The sequence below is a fragment of the Panthera uncia genome (assembly GCF_023721935.1).
Source record: "Panthera uncia isolate 11264 chromosome C1 unlocalized genomic scaffold, Puncia_PCG_1.0 HiC_scaffold_4, whole genome shotgun sequence".
NCBI classification, from domain to species: domain Eukaryota; kingdom Metazoa; phylum Chordata; class Mammalia; order Carnivora; family Felidae; genus Panthera; species Panthera uncia.
The window spans coordinates 74620386-74635481 of NW_026057585.1; the positions used below are offsets into that span (position 1 = coordinate 74620386).

Genomic DNA, 15096 nt, shown 5'->3' on the forward strand with positions numbered 1-15096 from the left:
CCGCGCCCGCCGCCCTCGCCCCCAGCGCGCCGGCCCCGGGCGCACCACGTGTCCGCGCTGCCCTTCGCCGGCCCGGCGTGGGAGGCGGCTGCGCGCCCGGCCCCCGGGGCTTGCCGAGTCGGCACCGACCAAGATTTGGTTTCCCTCTTCCCCTGGCTGCTGTAATCTTAAACCGCCGGGAGCCCGAGGCCTATATTTATAGAGAAACGCGTGTCCTGGAGGCCCCCGTGGGCACCATTTGGTCGCCTCTTGAAGAATTTTTATAATTTGGAGGGGAGTCCCCGTTTTAATACATTATTTTTTTTTTCTTTTTTGAAATTTGGAGCTTCAGACTACGACAGCTGCAAATTACAAACTCCCAGGGAGGGCCATATTGTTTTTGAGAGCCTTTTGTCTGCGGTTTTGCAGTCTCAAACGAGCTGTCCCTGAACTCCTCCTTCCGGTCCTCCGTGTCTCTGAGCTACTCCGGCGTCTCTTAGCTTCAGTCTGCCACCTGTGAGCCGCGGCGCGGGCCACGGCTCCGAGAAGAGCCCCTTTTGTCCTGTGTGGTCCCTATAAGAAGTTCTCCTGGCGGGGCTTGGGGTGGTGGGGGCTGGGGAGATGAACGCTGCGGCCAGCAGCTACCCCATGGCCTCCCTCTACGTGGGTGACCTGCACTCGGACGTCACCGAGGCCATGCTGTACGAAAAGTTCAGTCCTGCGGGGCCTGTGCTGTCCATCCGGGTCTGCCGCGATATGATCACCCGCCGCTCCCTGGGTTATGCCTACGTCAACTTCCAGCAGCCGGCTGACGGTGAGTAGACGCTATATCCACAAATTCGTGAGATCCTAGGGGACCCTAGGAGTCTACCCCATGGAGGTGGGGAGCACAGGATGCAGGGGTTGAGAATGAGGATCCTGGCATCAGGTGACCAGAGTTTCAATCTCGCTTCCACTGCTTGCTAACTGGGTGACCTTGGGCTAATCAGTGGTGGCGGTGGGGTTGGAACCCAAGGAGACCGTAAAACGGGATTTGGAGGAAGTCACTGTCATTCCATTGTGTGCATGGTCCTGCTTTAGTGGGAACCTTGTCTGGTCAGTGAGTATGGGCTCCTGCCCCTCACAGGCCTGCCAAAAAGGCAGAACATCTGAAACACAATTCCTGCCAGAATTTTAGGTTCTAAAGCTGCTGCCAGCTCCCCTACTTTGACCCTGGACTGAGTCTGTCTGATTTTGTGCTGTTAAGGGGTCTTTCAGGGAAGGTAGGAAGCAGTGAGAACAATTCTGTTGGTTTTACTTGAGCAGGGACTTGTATTGGCGCCACCAGCTCCCGGGTCTCCGGCTTTGCTCCCAGGGTGGATGGGTCCTTTACTCTCTGGACAAGGCCCTGAAGTGTGGAGAAAGGGTAGCCAGGTAGTCTGGGGAAACACTGTGGAAACTGACTGGGCTGGTGGGGATTATCGCCTCACCTGTGAACAGTGCCTTACCCTTGTCTAAACCCTTTTCCTTCATCCCATTTGAAGAAAATGGGACTCCAGAGAGGGCAAAGGGACTGCAGGAGGTGGGAGGCTCAGCTGGGACTGCCAGTGCAGTGCCCCGCCAGCCCAGACTGGGCCCTTGCTTGGAACAGTGAAGAGGTATGCTGCAGGCGTGGCCGGAGGGAGGCCAGAGGAAACCTAATCAGGGGCTGCACGTGACTTCAGATTAAAAGGGAACAACTGTAGACACCGTTACTGGGGGAAACAAGCCATTCTGTGGCAAAGGATCTCTGGGTCCCTATTTTTGTCCACACTTTGTTCACTGTCCATGAAACAGAGAGAATGTCACTTGCCCGAGCTGCAGCTGAGACCAGAGAGTTGGACTTGTTGAGAGACAAGAGGCACTGATACCATCAATTCTGTGTGCTCTGAGTTGTGTCTGGCCAGAGGGAGGGCACAAAGGTGGCCAAGTGTGGCCTTTTTAGGGGGAGTGGTGGATACATTGGCAGTTGCCTGCCTTTTTGACACTTTCTGAACAAAAGTCCTGTCACTTAGAGATAGTAGCAGAAGCCATTGGTCAGTGTGTCTGCCAACACATGCCTCTGCAGGACCTCTCCCTGCTATAAATAAGTGCAGCCAGATTTGTTAGGCTAAGCCGACTTGCCTTCTGCAGCACTGTCTGGAAAGACACTGAGGAGCTGTGTTGAAATGGCTTCTTTGCTGCTAATCAGTCAGACACAGTTTGGGGTCCTGGGCTGTGGATCGCAGAGAGCCATCACAAGTGACTGCTTCTGTGCCTGGACTTTTCCTGAGTTGGAGCTGCCCAGTCTCCCCTTTCTCTGACCTCTTTCCTTCCCATAGTCAATGAGGCCACCTGAGAAGGTGGGAAGGGTGGTTGGAAAGGGGTGAAAAGGAGATACTCCCTTGGCTGACTGGACAGCTGAGCTTGTGGAGAGGCAGGGTTAGGGAATTTTGTCCCTGTTATAAGTGAGGTGGTTCCTTGAGACAGGAGAACTACCCCCCCTGCAGTCTGTTCATGGAGGAGATTCTGGGGGTTTCATCGCGTAAGTCAGGAAAAGTGGCCACCAGCTCTGGGAACTTGTCGCCAATAAGAGAAGCGTTCCTGCTGACAGGTGATGGTACGTTTTAGCTTCTGGTCCTTTTTGGTACACACATGGGTTTGTTGGGAAGCCAAGGAAGCATCCCAAAGCAGTGGATGGAAAACTTGGCTGAGCACCAGGGCATTTGAAGTCCGGAATTCCACAGAACTCAGATTAAGACTTCACAAGGCCCTGAAACCACTAGGTGCAGAGTCTACTGCACTGTGTGCTTAGGCAGAAAGATGCGGTTTCATCTTTATCATCCTGATAATAAAAATATTTCCATGTGTGACCATTGGTATTTATCATTTTGAGGCCTTTCGAATCTGTTTCTGTTCTCAGAAATTGAAAATACAAGAAAGTGGGCTGAAGATACAAGAAACGGATAGCGCTATCTCCCCAGTCAGTTGTTCCCAGGTTTTGTTCTGTCACTTGTTTCCTAGACAGATTGTAGACTAAATGACAGCTCGTTGGTAATTTGATGCAATATCTAACTGAAAAATAATCAGAAAATCTAGTATTAGTTTCTTACTAGTTAGCTGCACGGTTTAGCCATCCTGGACATAAGTTTGCTCATTTTATGAAATAGATAATATCACAACTGTTCCACCTGTGTCACCATGGGTGGTCAGCAGCAAATCTTTATAACTGATAGAGCTCGGTCAAATGTTTGGAATTATGACTTGATATTGGTGCCAAAAGGCCATTTAGATGCTCTCGCCTACCCCTTTTACACAACAAGGGTGCAGGTCCAGAGGGCTGGAGACTTGTGCCAGGAAGTGGGAGCAACTGGCCAGAACGTCTACCCTCACTGACAATGCAGGCTGGAGGGATCTGATGCCTTTTAATTTTAATAGAGTTGCCTTTTATCGCAGTGATTACCTTGAAAAGTCTTGGAGTCCTCTGTTCCTGGGATGGTGGCAGTTGTCTGCACGGAGTGATGCTTTATATCCTTGACTGAAATATGTTTCTCTCTTGCAGCTGAGCGGGCCTTGGATACCATGAACTTTGATGTGATTAAGGGAAAGCCAATCCGTATCATGTGGTCTCAGAGGGATCCCTCTTTGAGAAAATCTGGTGTGGGAAATGTCTTCATCAAGAATCTGGACAAATCTATAGATAACAAGGCACTTTATGATACTTTTTCTGCTTTTGGAAACATTCTGTCTTGCAAGGTAAGCATTGATTAAATGATTTCAGTAGAATAATCATTGACTCATGAAAACAAGATAAATACCAAATGGGGAGCAGCCTTGGAATTGGACGATGGGATATGGTAATTGGCTGGAAATGGCTCCAAAGGCTAAAAGTTCCCTGTAGATAATCTTGTGTCACAATCCAGTATAACCAGCAGGTGCTTTTGTTTTTCTGTTTATTCTTCCCTCTGCCTGAAATATCCTTTCTGTTTTCTACCTTTGGAGGGCATTGAAGAGTTTATCTTTTCTGGGGGGAGAAGTAGAGCAGTGCCTCTGGTCTCCAGGCAGCTATACTTAGTCATCTCAGAAGTATAAATTCATCCTCTTCCTTCCTTCCCTTTGCACCTGTTTATGTGGAGAATTTAGTACAACTGGTGTGGTGGTGGTATCTGACTCCCTACTAGACTGAAATTGTATTGTGGGCTTGGCCAGTGATCACTTTTTCTGCGGCACGGTGGTTTTGCACCCAGATCTCAATGTTTTTTTAATGAAATAAAACATTTGGACTGAAAGCAGCCCAATAGTGGCTGCCATTTGTAAATGGAACATCACTAGGTGCCTTGTAGTGTGCTCACTATTAGGAAAAACCTTATCTGCTGGAGTCTCCTATCTTTTGACAATGGATGGGCTAGCGGCCTCTCAGACACAGGAGACTCTGAGGAGAAGGCCATGTGGTTGTCAAATACCTGGAGATGCCGGTGGTGCTAAAGTGGCCCCACCCCCCCTTGTCTTTGACAGGTGGTGTGTGATGAGAACGGCTCTAAGGGTTATGCCTTTGTCCACTTCGAGACCCAAGAGGCTGCTGACAAGGCCATCGAGAAGATGAACGGCATGCTCCTCAATGACCGCAAAGTGTGAGTGTCCCAGTCCGGAGCAACAGCCATCGCATGAGCCAGCCGTGGCCCCACCTCGGTATTAACTGGCACACACAAGGCGGCTACTGGTTCTCTCGGCCCAAGTGTGGCCTGCTCCTACCTCTCCACTCCAGGGCTGGTGAGTCTCCCTGCCCGAGCCGTGGCAGCCCTTTTGACTCGCCAAGGTGGGCTTCCTGCCCAAGCCATGGCCTGCCTGCCGCCTCTCCCTTAAAAGCATCATTCGTCCGTGGGTTTTATGAGCATCGGCAACTGGGGCTTGCTAGAAGGCAGCTCTGAGCCCTTTCTGAGCAGGGGTCTTGGCCAGCGGCAGAGTGGAGAGGGCCCTGGACTGACCAGGAGCTGTGTACTAGCCATGTGACCTTGGTCTTCCTGTGATTCAGGTCTGTCCGTGGGGTCATTTGCTAGGAGTTGATGCCAAATTGTCCCCAGATCTCCACGTGGCTAACTTATGACTCAGTGGCCTTCTCATACAAGGCTGGCTCCACAGTAATGCTTAATTTGGTTATAATGAAAAAAATCTCTGATTGCAGAAGACGCTGTTAATAGTAGACCTTCTTGCTTTGGTATGGTTATTGCAGAATGGGGACAAGAGAGTCTTAAGCTAAGCCATTCAGGGAGAGAGAAGGGACAATAAGTCTTGGCTATAACAAGCAAAAATCATTTCTGTCCTTTGTGTTGAACAGACTAGGGGATGGATTGCATTGATAATGTGTATGTGGCCAATGGTCAAGTCTTCCAAAGGTATCATTGGAAAGAGATCTAAAGATTTTCAGTGTGTGGATACATTTTCCCATTAAGTGCAAACACCAGATTGTGCCAAGTGCAAAAGCAAAGGCTACCTCATAGTTCACTCTAGCAATCTCACCCCTAGGATTAACCACTGTTAACAGTTTGGTTTGTATCCTTCCAGACCTTTTCTATGCATTTACATAGATGCACAGAAATGAACGTTTTAATAATGGTCACCAGGTTTCTTCATGAAGGCAGTGTGATGTGGTAGGAGTAGCCCTGGTCTGAGCCAGGAGTCCTGGGACTGATCCTTGCAGGACAGTCCTGCCTCTCTCTTTCTGCTGGGGAGTTGGGGCATCTCTGAGCTTGCTCTCTTGGTGGTTGGATGGGGACTTGTGTGTTTTAACCTCTCCTGTCAGTCTTTAACCTGTATTCCTTTGGGCCCCTGGAATCCTGATTTGTTCTTCTGGGTAGTCACTGTTTTCTATGATTTCTTTTTAGGTTTGTGGGCAGATTCAAGTCTCGAAAAGAGCGGGAAGCCGAGCTTGGAGCCAAAGCCAAGGAGTTCACCAATGTTTATATCAAAAACTTTGGGGAAGAGGTGGATGATGAGAGCCTGAAAGAGCTGTTTAGTCAGTTTGGTAAGTTGGGCTTCTTTGCCCCATGTGCCCCCTTCCATAGTTCACCAGACCTAAAACGTGTGGATCTTAGTTGTTTAAGAGACAAGGCACCTAGGCCCAGAAGTAAACTACCTTGTGTGACAGGGTCACAGAGTAGATAGGAATAGACTCTTGGCTTTATCCTACCTTGTCCCAGCCCCAGGGCCTTTCCAGTAGCTTGGTCAGAACTAGAAGACCAGGCACCGCGCCTCTTTCTGGACCCTGTCTGGGTTCAGCAAGAATTGGCTTCATTTGGACACTTACAGAAGCCTTCTCTCCTTGAGCTGCAGTAGAGACGGTGTTACTAATAGTTCTGTCCTTTGGTAATAGGTAAGACCCTAAGTGTCAAGGTGATGAGAGATCCCAGTGGGAAATCCAAAGGCTTTGGCTTTGTGAGTTACGAAAAACACGAGGATGCCAATAAGGTGAGAGTACCACGAGGGTCGGGGAGAAATTTTCAGGAAGTGGCCCCTGAGTGTGGTCAGGCCTGGCTGGTAAATAGAGTAGAACTGGAATTGCCCGGGTATCGTAGTGATGCAGTTACTGGCCTGAGGGACTTCACGTGGTAATACATCATTTACCTGTTCCCAAAGCACCGGGCATGTAGCCTGTCACCTCAGCTGTTCGGCCCTGTAGGTTGAAAGAGTAGGATGGATGTTTGCTTCCATTCATAGTGAGGGGACTCCGTCTTCCCTCAGGAGTTGCTGACTTGATAACAGGGCAGCAGCTATTTTTGTAGATAAAGTATGGTGTTGGCCCTTGACATACATCACTCACTGCCCACAAGAGAACCTGAGAGACTTAGCTACAGCCAGATTATCAGCCTTGGCTCATGTCTGCCATGCTTGTATTTATAAAACTACCATTTATTTTCCTGTATCATATGGGCCAATAATCCATTTAAGTAGTAACCCCCTTTTACTCATGAGGAAGTTTGGATTTGCTTAGCTGGCTTCAGAAATGGAATTAAACTAGTTTTTAACCCTGTAGGAAAGATTTCCTTCTCTCCAAATGTTTGGTGGGACTTTGAGGCCTCCAGGGTAAGGGCCCAGCCTCTACGTCTTGGTTTTAAGACCTGTGTTTCCTCTTTAGGCTGTGGAAGAGATGAATGGAAAAGAAATCAGTGGGAAAGTCATTTTTGTAGGCCGTGCACAGAAGAAAGTGGAACGGCAGGCCGAGTTAAAGCGGAAATTTGAACAGCTGAAGCAAGAGAGAATTAGTCGGTATCAGGTGAGAGGTGGTCTCAGCACAGCCTCCCCACTGAGGGTTTACTGTGCAGTCCCGACAAGAGCGCCTTTCTGTTTATCAGCCTTTCTCTTTGGGAACTGGGAAACTGCCTCTTCCTCTCCTTTCTCCCAAGATCCCCAGGTTTGGAAGGATATACTTACCAGATACAGCAGTGATTCTAGAACAAGGGCAAAAGAGTTTGATGTATTATTTAGGGACTCACTCCCGGAAGCCTCAGTCTATTGTTCTTAGTCATGTGGGTTCTTTTTACTTAAATGATTGCCTTTTGTTGGAATGGTGGCAAGAGCCTTGCTGGGGACAATGGTCAGAGCATTCCAAACCCTCATTGAGGGTCCCTTCAGAAACTACGGCAGGAGTCTCAACCCTGAGCCTGCATCAGAGTCCCCTTTAGGGCTTGTGAAAGCATGGCTTTCTGAGCCCCAGAATTTCTGATTCAGTAGATTGGGTCCTGGTCTGAGAATTTGCTTTTCTAAGAAGCGTCCAAGGAGGTGGTTGCTGCTGGTCTGGGGACCACATTTTGAGAACCAGTGTCTCAGGGCATCTATAGGGTACAGATGCGCATTAACTGTGGCCCCTCTGCTTCAGGGAGTGAATCTCTACATTAAGAACTTGGATGACACCATTGATGATGAGAAGTTAAGAAAAGAGTTTTCTCCTTTTGGATCAATCACCAGCGCTAAGGTATTTTATACTGTGGTTTGGAGATCGAAAGTAGAAATTGTAATTTTTTTTTATTTCATTGAAGGAGTGGAATCTAAATTGTGTTCGTTGCTGAAAATAGCTATCACATTCATCTAGCATAATTCCTCCTGGCCTCCAATATTACGCATCTGAGTATGTGCTCTGGAGAATGGAATTTCATTAGGTTAAATGGCACCATCTCTCCCAGGCACTGAGGTATGGAGGTGAATCTGAGCAGTCCCTCCTGCCAACCCCCCTCAAGCACCTGAATCTTTCCCATTCTTTGCTGCTTTGTGCTGGTGTGGGGACAGATGGTGCAACAGTATGAGCAGAGGAAATCCAGACGGGTTGTTTTCCATTTGTCTTGGGGCCTGTCTCTACAACTCTGCCACACACTTTGTCCTTGAATGAAGGTGTTTTGAGGACTTGGGAGCTGGGGTTAGGAACTTCTGTCCTGGCCTTATAAAGGCTAAAGGCACACAAAGAGGAGTGGAAAGATGACTCTTCCACATTTTGCCATGTGTGTCGTCTGCTTGGTGTTCTTTGATAGTCCTATCAACTGATACAGCAGGGTGAGTGCGTATGAACCCCCTTGTGGAGATAAGGAATTGGAGTCCTTGAGCAGGAGTACACTGGTTAGAGGATGGTGTGCCGCACGTCCTTGGTCGGGGGGGGGGGGGGGGGGTGTGATGGGAGTGGATGCCGTGTGAAAGTTTTGGGTTATAGCCTTGAGGCACACGCTGTTCCTGCTCAGCAGAGGTCCAGCAGGTGTCAGAGTCTTTTCAGGGATGAGAAAGAGGCCAAGTGGTCTGGTAAAAAGACTTTGGTGTGACCCTGTCTTGGCCCTTAGTTTAAGTCGTGCACAACCTGGGAGCATTGTCAAAGGAACATTATCAGTTGTAGCAGAGTTGACCAGAGGCCACCCTGTCGGGTTCCTTGTTTCCTTGGCCCTTCCCTCTTATCACTTCCTTCACTGGCCTTCCATCAGTGTGAAGAATGATGGTCTCTCCTTGCTTATCAGCACAGTGCTTAAGTTGGCAGGAAAAGAACAAAAGAACCAGGTCTTTCAAGTTTCACAGCCCCTATTTTCAAGATCAAGGTGTCATGTTTTCATACACCGTGTTGGCCCATCTCATTGGTAGAAAGATGTTGGGTTGATATACATCCTTACTCTCATGTCCTCCACCTCAGGAGGCTGTCCAGGCAGCGAGCTAAGACACAAAATGGTGCCAAGCATACCTCGTCCTGTTGCTACCGGTTATTTCTGAGGATGTAGACCAGGGAAAGCAATAAGTCACCTTCTCAGGTGAGGATAAAGAGCTATCCATGAATGACTAGCTGTATGTGGGAAGAGAACCAGTAGACATGTGGTTTTGTGGTAGTTTGCCTTAGAGGTCATCCTGGACATTGAGGCTCACAGAGGGCAAGTAAATGTTAAGGTCACGCAGCTTAGAGATTAGAGTTGGGACGAGAATCCCAGCTGTCTCTCCCAGCTGGCCATCTTTCTGCTGTTGGATTAATGGTGGTGGTCATTGGTTTTGTAATTCCTGCCCGCATGTGGTAATTCAAAACCATATCCTAACCTTGATAAGCAATGATTAAGGTTTTGTGCACCAAGGTCTTGAGCAGATGAGTTCTGCAAGTAAATAGCTTGACACTGCCCAGATTTCTAGTGGGTAGCCAAAGGTAGCTATGCTTCAGGTATCAGGAAACATCTTTTGAGTTCCTGGTTTAACCATTAGCTATGTCATAGTGTTTGGAAACTTTAGGATCACCCGGAGATCTAACAAAGTGAAAATGCCTAGGTCCTGTCCTTAGAGGTTGTGACTTAATTGGCCTGTGGGACATCCTGGCACAAGGCTGAGAACCCTTATCCTACACTTGGGGACTCTTGCGGCAGGACCCAGGGTTTTTGACTCTTAATAGCTGTCCCCCAACATAGAACACTTTTTCCTTAAGTAGCTGGTCCCTTTGTAGGTAATGTTGGAGGATGGGAGAAGCAAAGGGTTTGGCTTTGTCTGCTTCTCATCTCCTGAAGAGGCGACCAAAGCGGTCACTGAGATGAATGGACGCATCGTGGGCTCCAAGCCGCTGTACGTCGCCCTGGCCCAGAGAAAGGAAGAGAGAAAGGCTCACCTGACCAACCAGTATATGCAGCGGGTGGCTGGAATGAGAGCACTTCCTGCCAATGCCATCTTAAATCAGTTCCAGCCTGCAGCTGGTGGCTACTTTGTGCCAGCAGTTCCACAGGTGGGTCTGCTTGTGTTCATGGATCTTTGGAACCTGCCCCCTGACAACTGCTCCGGCAGCCTGTGGTGGTGGGGGAGAGGGGTTTTGGATATTGGAGTTCAGACTGTTGGAGTTAGGACCCATGAAAATGAAGATATTTCTCTTCTCCCTCCCTCTTCCTTCCCTGCCCCCCACAGAGTTAAAAGAAGAGAATCCCCATTAACTGGCCTTGTGGCTGCCGCCCCCACCCCCACCTTTGAGTAGAGTTTCTGCTTAATTAGCCTTGGGCCTGGCAGTAGGATGAGATCTTTCATGTGGATTCAGGCCCTTCAAATAAAAGGGCTCGGATGCTCTTTCTTGCAGGCTCAGGGAAGACCTCCGTATTACACACCTAACCAGTTAGCACAGATGAGGCCTAATCCACGCTGGCAGCAAGGTGGGAGACCTCAAGGTAGGTGGTGGGGAACGGTGACTTGGTCACCCAGGATAAACCTATTCTGGTCTCCCCGCCTCTCCTCCTTGCCCCCTCTGAGGCACAGCCTAGGTTGTGGTCCATATGCTTGATTGGTGATGCACAGTTTTTGTCTTCACCAGGCTTCCAAGGAATGCCAAGTGCTATACGCCAGTCTGGGCCTCGTCCAGCTCTTCGCCATCTGGCTCCAACTGGTAATGCTCCGGCCTCTCGTGGCCTCCCTACTACTGCTCAGAGAGTCGGTGAGCAAACTGGCCTTGAGAAGCGTGGCCTGGGGAGGAGGGAGTCAGGTTGACTAGCTTCTGCCCAGAGTTGGTCACTTCATTGGGCTCATGTTCCAGTTCTGGTTCTGTAATCTTAGCTGTGTGCTCTGGTTGGTACTTAAAGAGCAGAGAAACCATGGGAGTTCTAGGGCTATGTCGGTGACTTAAGATTTTTTTTGCTCATTGGTGACTCATGCGAAAAAGGTTAATTATAGATGCTTGTTAGCTGGATGACTACAGAGGCAGCCTATTCTTTTGGGTGGGGTTGGGAGATTGAAGGAAACTGTTGTTTACAGAATGTGTCCTGTGTTCCAAGAGGCGGGAAGAGTTGTATGTTATCTGTTGGCTGTTCCTCGAAAGTAGCAGTAGTGGCTCTACGTGTGATGTGTTGTGTGAACATGCTTTGGAATTGCTCCTTCCGTGGGACGTGGCCAGTTGGACCTCTGCTGCCGACACTGATGTGCATTTGCTGGTCTGTTGTAGGGTCTGAGTGCCCGGACCGCTTGGCTATGGACTTTGGTGGGGCTGGTGCCGCCCAGCAAGGGCTGACTGACAGCTGCCAGTCTGGAGGTGGTATTGGATGCACACAGAATGGGGAAAGATGGGATTTGACGGGTCTTTGCCCAGACTGATTGGCTTTAATTTTACTTATTCTTTTCCTAAGGTCTTCCCACAGCTGTGCAGACCTTAGCACCTCGTGCTGCTGTTGCTGCTGCTGCTCCTCGGGCTGTCGCACCTTATAAATACGCTTCCAGTGTCCGCAGCCCTCACCCTGCCATCCAGCCTCTGCAGGTGAGGTCTACCAAACGGAATGCTGAAAGGATCTGCCCTGTTTGCATTTGATTGAAAAGATGTCTTTGCTTTGATTCCTTCAACAGCCATTAATGCCTGCTCTGTGTCAGGGTGTTGTGTTTTCTATGATGACGCTGCCTTTTAGGGGCTTTCTTTACTGTGAGGGAAAGGGGCTGGAAAGCCTTCCCCCCCATAATAATTTACTTAGAAATGCCCCAGCCTCAGAAACAGCTGGTGCTTCTGCCTTCCTTTTTACAACATGTGTGCTTGCTTAGCTCTTTGAGCTTCTCATTTCCACTGGCTGAGTTGATGCTTAGCCTCTCTGTAACATTGGTACATTAAGTCAGTAAAGAACTTCATTTTACAGATGAGACATTCAGTTTCAGAGATGTAAAGTTGGGGTTGGGGGATTAGACCCAGAACTCAGTAGTAATTTGCTTAGAGGAGCCACACTTAACACTTAGCCTTGTGACCCCTGAGCTGCCTGCTCCTACTTCATGCTCTAAATTGGAGATGCCTCAGAACTTTGCTTATGTAGCTTTTGCCTACAGGGTCCTACTTTTAGAGTTGTGACTGGCGTTGACAGTGTATGTTGGTAGTCCTTAAGCATTTAATAGAATAAAAACATTTGATATGGGGTTCCTGGGTGGCTCAGTCGGTTAAGTGTCCGACTTCGGCTCACGTCACAATCTCACGGTTCGTGGGTTTAAGCTCCACATCAGGCTCTCTGCTGTCAGCACAGAGCCTGCTTTGGATCCCCTCTCTCTGCCCCTTTCCTGATCACTCACACGTGCCCTCCCTTCCTTCCCCCCCCTCCAAAAAAATAAGTAAACATTAAAAACATTTGGTATAATAAAGTGATGTGGGATATAATTATAAATGGAATCACTTGATAATTGTTGAGCCTTGTAGGTTTATTTTCTTATTTCCTTTCTCTTCTAATAGCATGCTGTTTCCTTTTTTTTGTTTTGTTTACTTTTGGGAGAGAGAGCACAAGCGGGGGAGGGACAGAGAGAGAGGGAGACACAGAATCCAAAACAAGCTCCAGGCTCTGAACTGTCAGCAAAGAGCCTGACACGGGGCTCAAACCCATGAACTGTGAGATTGTGACCTGAGCTTAAGTCAGACACTTAACCGTCAGGTGCCCTGCATGCTGTTTTCATTGTAGTTGGTTTTTGTTTATGCTGTGTACCCCTCTGTTGCTCATGTAACCCCTTCCTCCCCAAGACGGCGATTAGTTCCTTGGCAGCAAGGACATCCACCTCTATCTCTTTCACATAGTAGGCTTTGAGAGCGAATGGTCAGGTTCATGACCATCAAATGTCCTTTCCTTGATGCTAACCTTCTGCCTCTCCTGATTCCCAGGCACCCCAGCCTGCGGTCCATGTGCAGGGGCAGGAGCCCTTGACCGCCTCCATGTTGGCTGCAGCACCTCCCCAGGAACAGAAGCAGATGTTGGGTGAGTGACCCATGTGTTGGCAGAAGAGGGAGCCAGAACCTGGTACTAACCTGGATACCCGTGTCCATTCTTTACTGGGATTCAACCTGGTTTTTAATTAAATATTCTTCCCCCAGGAGAACGTTTATTCCCACTCATCCAAACCATGCATTCAAACCTGGCTGGAAAAATCACAGGAATGCTGCTGGAGATTGACAACTCTGAGCTGCTGCACATGCTGGAGTCCCCTGAGTCTCTCCGCTCCAAGGTGAGCTGGTTTCCAGACCCTTCGGCTTTCACTTGCTCCGCCTGGGAGGACGAGGGGTGGCCTTGGCATCCTGGTTCAGCAGAGAGACGGAAGGCTGCTTGTGGGGTGGGTATTGGGAAGAGCAGGCAGCACCAGGAGACCCTACTACTGGATCTGGGCACCAGGGAGGGGTGGAGGGCCTCTCCTCAGATGTCACTGACCACCTGGAGATTCCTCACAGGTGGATGAAGCTGTGGCGGTTCTACAGGCTCATCATGCCAAGAAAGAAGCTGCCCAGAAGGTGGGCGCTGTTGCTGCTGCTACCTCTTAGACAAGGAAAAACCGTATGTTTGGCTGTTTTTGTTTTTTGCAATGGTTTTGACTTGTGAAGATCATCCTAAAAGATTAGGGGCAGCATATAGAGCCATGTTTCTGCTATTTAACCTGATAACTTGGGCAGGCTGTCACCTGAGTATTTTCTATAATCTGAAGGAGTTAATTTGGAGAAAAGAGAGAACAGGTTGTAAATTATAAGGAGCAAACAGGGCAGTTTTCTTCATAAGGAGCACCTGGTTAGATCTTTTTCAAGAATGACTTTTTTGGTTTAGATGGATATACAAGGTGTTGTCATAATCTGATCCCACAGCCTCATTTCTATGAACATCTCCCTGGTTTGGCTTAAGGTTGGTGAGGTGAGCTTGCGTGTGAAGCCACTGCTTAGCTCTGAGAACACAATGGACACAGGCCCTGTGTAAGGTGGGAGAGGCAGACACACCTGACTACAGTTACAGGGTGTGGTTTTAGTCGATTCCTGGACCTGGAGGCCATGGCCCCCATCTGCAGAGTGAGTGAAGCTTAACTAGGACCTCTGACAAGGACTGGTGGGTGCCTCTCCTGGTGGAGGAAGGAGCGAACCAAATAGGCAGAGGCAAGGGAAAAGGGCATATGGTAAAGGCCTGAACACTTTTCATTGGGGATTTAAGCAAGTGAACCATCACTTTGGGTACAGGATGGCCAGGAAGGGTGTGGGGTGGGGCTGTATAGTAAGTACATAGCCTCAAAGTGGGTGACTCTCAGTCAGGGGTGCCTCTTTGAGAGGACATTTGCCAATGGAGACCTATTTTGGTTGTCATACCTGGAGATGTGTTACATCTAGTGGGTAGAGGCTAGGGATGCTGCTAAAACATCCTGCAATGCACAGGACAGTCCCAACACAATCGTCCATCCCACATGTCAGTAAGCACCGCTTTCTACAATACCTTCTATAAAGCCAGAGATTTCAGTGAATCTCTGCGCTTTTTCTGATTATGTATTTATTTGTGTTGGTGCTTTTCTTTTCAGGATTCAAAAGCCAAATAATCCCTCCTGGAATTCAGCTCAAGGTTTGAAGATTTCTAGCGTGTCCTATGGACCTCAACACCAAGAACCACAAATTGGAAATTTAATAGGTCATTTTGTATCAAAAGGTCAATTATGAAGCACCTAGAATTTTTCAATTAAAAGAATATATTCTCTGGGTTCTGCTATGGCCCAGACAGTGTTAACTTTTTTTTTTCTATTGTGGGTTTTGATTTTTTTCCCCCAGAAATTGGTTTTATTTGATGTACCCAAGTCTTAAGTTTCTCAATAAAGAAAAAAATCTCCATAAAACTGCCTGTCCTGTTTCACTCTGACCAGTTTTACCCTGTTAAATTCAGTTATCACTGGAAG

The 15096-nt window shown here is 48.5% G+C and overlaps 1 protein-coding gene and 1 non-coding gene across 7 annotated transcripts; both read left to right on the plus strand.

Annotated features, from left to right (window-relative positions):
• The first annotated feature begins 6 nt into the window (after window positions 1–6).
• Window positions 7–15036, plus strand: PABPC4 (poly(A) binding protein cytoplasmic 4). Of its 6 annotated transcripts, none has more exons than XM_049617420.1 (16): window positions 7–793; window positions 3539–3732; window positions 4492–4607; window positions 5859–5998; window positions 6347–6441; window positions 7109–7246; window positions 7850–7945; window positions 9923–10195; window positions 10538–10625; window positions 10769–10888; window positions 11393–11479; window positions 11574–11701; window positions 13067–13160; window positions 13277–13407; window positions 13628–13730; window positions 14728–15036. In XM_049617420.1, the coding sequence occupies exons 1-15, from the start codon at window positions 601–603 to the stop codon at window positions 13715–13717; spliced, it is 1983 nt and encodes a 660-aa protein (XP_049473377.1). In that variant the 5' UTR covers window positions 7–600; the 3' UTR covers window positions 13718–13730; window positions 14728–15036. The 6 variants fall into 6 exon arrangements, with proteins under 6 accessions (XP_049473377.1, XP_049473378.1, XP_049473380.1 ...); XM_049617421.1 differs by having other exon boundaries at window positions 13628–13687; XM_049617423.1 differs by having other exon boundaries at window positions 10769–10840.
• LOC125913838 (small nucleolar RNA SNORA55) lies at window positions 8207–8341 on the plus strand. The gene has a single exon (XR_007455129.1). It is a non-coding gene; the product is annotated as a small nucleolar RNA SNORA55 (small nucleolar RNA).
• Window positions 15037–15096: the final 60 nt, after the last annotated feature.

Bases quoted from the DNA above. Each gene is read 5' to 3' on its own strand.
- PABPC4 (XM_049617420.1), top strand. From the start codon at position 601: ATGAACGCTGCGGCCAGCAGCTACCCCATGGCCTCCCTCTACGTGGGT. The intron at 5,999-6,346 runs GTAAGTTGGGCT...CTTTGGTAATAG, and splicing joins AGAGCTGTTTAGTCAGTTTG to GTAAGACCCTAAGTGTCAAG. The intron at 10,626-10,768 runs GTAGGTGGTGGG...TGTCTTCACCAG, and splicing joins GCAAGGTGGGAGACCTCAAG to GCTTCCAAGGAATGCCAAGT.